At 43.8% G+C, this 1,894-nt stretch overlaps 1 protein-coding gene across 1 annotated transcript; it reads right to left on the bottom strand.

Annotated features, from left to right (window-relative positions):
- Positions 1-273: 273 nt before the first annotated feature.
- Positions 274-1,522, bottom strand: LOC121999691 (cell division control protein 2 homolog D-like). Its single transcript, XM_042554339.1, has 5 exons — positions 1,326-1,522; positions 1,091-1,232; positions 766-827; positions 572-683; positions 274-399 (listed from the first exon to the last, which is right to left on the bottom strand). The coding sequence occupies exons 1-5, from the start codon at positions 1,520-1,522 to the stop codon at positions 274-276; spliced, it is 639 nt and encodes a 212-aa protein (XP_042410273.1).
- Positions 1,523-1,894: the final 372 nt, after the last annotated feature.

Genomic DNA, 1,894 nt, shown 5'->3' with positions numbered 1-1,894 from the left:
GATAGATAATACGGACAGATATGGTCTAAAGATTTTACCTTGATATTGTGTCAGATAAGATGGTCCACTAGGTCTAGCATTTAATCCATTATGTGCTGAAGGCAAAGCCTTATCACGGGAACTAGATGAATGTTTAATGGTATTGACACCAGCTTGCGCATCACTAATCAGTGACTACTTCAAATTAGGGGCAGCAAAGGCTAGCACAGGAACATGAGATATAGTTGAAGAATTATGAAAGCCTCCAGAGGATGTTGGCATAGGACTCTTGTCCTATGAAATCCTAGAAGCACCAGATGCAATGGTACCACGAGATTCAGATTTTGCACCAACACTTACAGGAAGCTGTTGAGAGGAATGAACTGATAAATGCACGTTTGTTTCCTTGGACATTTCCATCTGTAGAATTAGACCACAAGCATAGGTTATCAGATAAGTTCTGCAGTGACTAAACACTTAAGGAAAATGTCATATCAGATATCTTACATTCAAACAAATTCTGTCGTGAAAACTGGAAAGCTAGTTATTTTCAAATGCTGTGCTTTCCAATACAAGCTAAAAGATATGTGACCTCGTGCGTGTATTTCTTGAGGGGAATGGTGAAAGCACGACTGAGTCCATGATCCGCAACTTTTAGCATCATAGTCTTGCGGTCCATTAAAATATTGTGAGGCTTAAGATCCCTGCAAAATTAAGGAGAAAATTATTCAACAAGATCTTATCTTTAACATACTGAAACAAGATGGTGAATGAGTTTTTTCCAACCTGTGCAACACTCCATGACCATGACAGAATGAAATTCCTTTGCAAAGTTGATACATCAAAATCTACAACAAGAGACCTTGTGAGAATCTAAAAGTACCATAATTTATCAAATATTTAGTGTCCTATCCCTAGTGGAAGCAGAGAAATTTTCTGCCCTAAAATTCATGTTGTTGATGCACAATTGACAACTTTTAAAGAACCTTTCAAGAAACAGAGAGAAATCATGATGCTCTTCAACAACCTCTTGGTAATGAGGATTTCAACAAATTTTGATGCATCATATTGGGTGGTAGAAAAAAAAATCAGCTCTTAAATTAATTTTTACCTTAACAGTCATTGGTGGCATCATTTCATGGCTCTGGCGGAAACTTCTGATGTACTTTTTCAGATCCATGTCCATGTACTCAAAGACTAGGTAGAGAATGGTTTGCCCCTCCTTGTTCTGGTCTTGCTTCAGATCCAAAAGCCTGGAATCAAAATCAAGAGCAAGCAAATCGATGAAAAGAAGTGTCGAGAAAATGAAATTTCCATAAATTATTCAATCAGGTAGAGAATAGCACCTGACGACATGGGGATCGATGGAAAGCATGCGGAGGAGGGAGACCTCGTGGAGCGTGGTGGGAGGAACGCCCTCGTCATCCTCGAGGAGGCGGGTCTTCTTGAGAGCGACGATCTTGCCGGTGGCCTTCTCTCGCGCCTTGTAAACCTTGCCGTACGTTCCTTCCCCGACCTTCTCTAGCTTCTCGAATGCGTCCATCGCATACGATGGACATCCTGGGCAGCTGGAATCCCAAAGCAGGATCCTTAGACCTGTTCAGCCCAAGATCCTCCGCCACGACCCTCACTGCCTCCGTGGAGACGAGATCCTTCGGTTTGACAGGCCTCGCACATCACCACAAGCCTCTCCTTGGCCTCGGTCACTAACGCCTTCTCACCCGCCGCCAGCTCCTTGCCGCCTCGCATCTGTCCCAAGGCCGACAAAACCATAACGATCTCCGCGACTCTCTTGAAATCACCGTCGTCCCTCGCCCTCTTCCTGGTCTTCAGAGCTGCACTGGCGGAGGGGCAATCAGTAGCGACGATGAAACTGTCGAAGATGAGGAAGGATGTCAGTAGCGACGAATGGATA

The sequence above is a fragment of the Zingiber officinale genome, chromosome 1A (genome assembly GCF_018446385.1).
Source record: "Zingiber officinale cultivar Zhangliang chromosome 1A, Zo_v1.1, whole genome shotgun sequence".
Taxonomy (NCBI): Eukaryota; Viridiplantae; Streptophyta; class Magnoliopsida; order Zingiberales; family Zingiberaceae; genus Zingiber; species Zingiber officinale.
Note: the sequence above shows the minus strand (reverse complement) of the source record. Positions and strands in the feature narration are given on the sequence as shown.

Excerpts from the sequence above, each read along its gene's own strand:
- LOC121999691 (XM_042554339.1), bottom strand. The coding sequence starts at position 1,522 with ATGGACGCATTCGAGAAGCTAGAGAAGGTCGGGGAAGGAACGTACGGC. Across the intron at positions 1,233-1,325 it reads ATCGATCCCCATGTCGTCAG|GCTTTTGGATCTGAAGCAAG; the intron begins GTGCTATTCTCT and ends TTTTGATTCCAG. Across the intron at positions 400-571 it reads TCAAGAAATACACGCACGAG|ATGGAAATGTCCAAGGAAAC; the intron begins GTCACATATCTT and ends CTAATTCTACAG.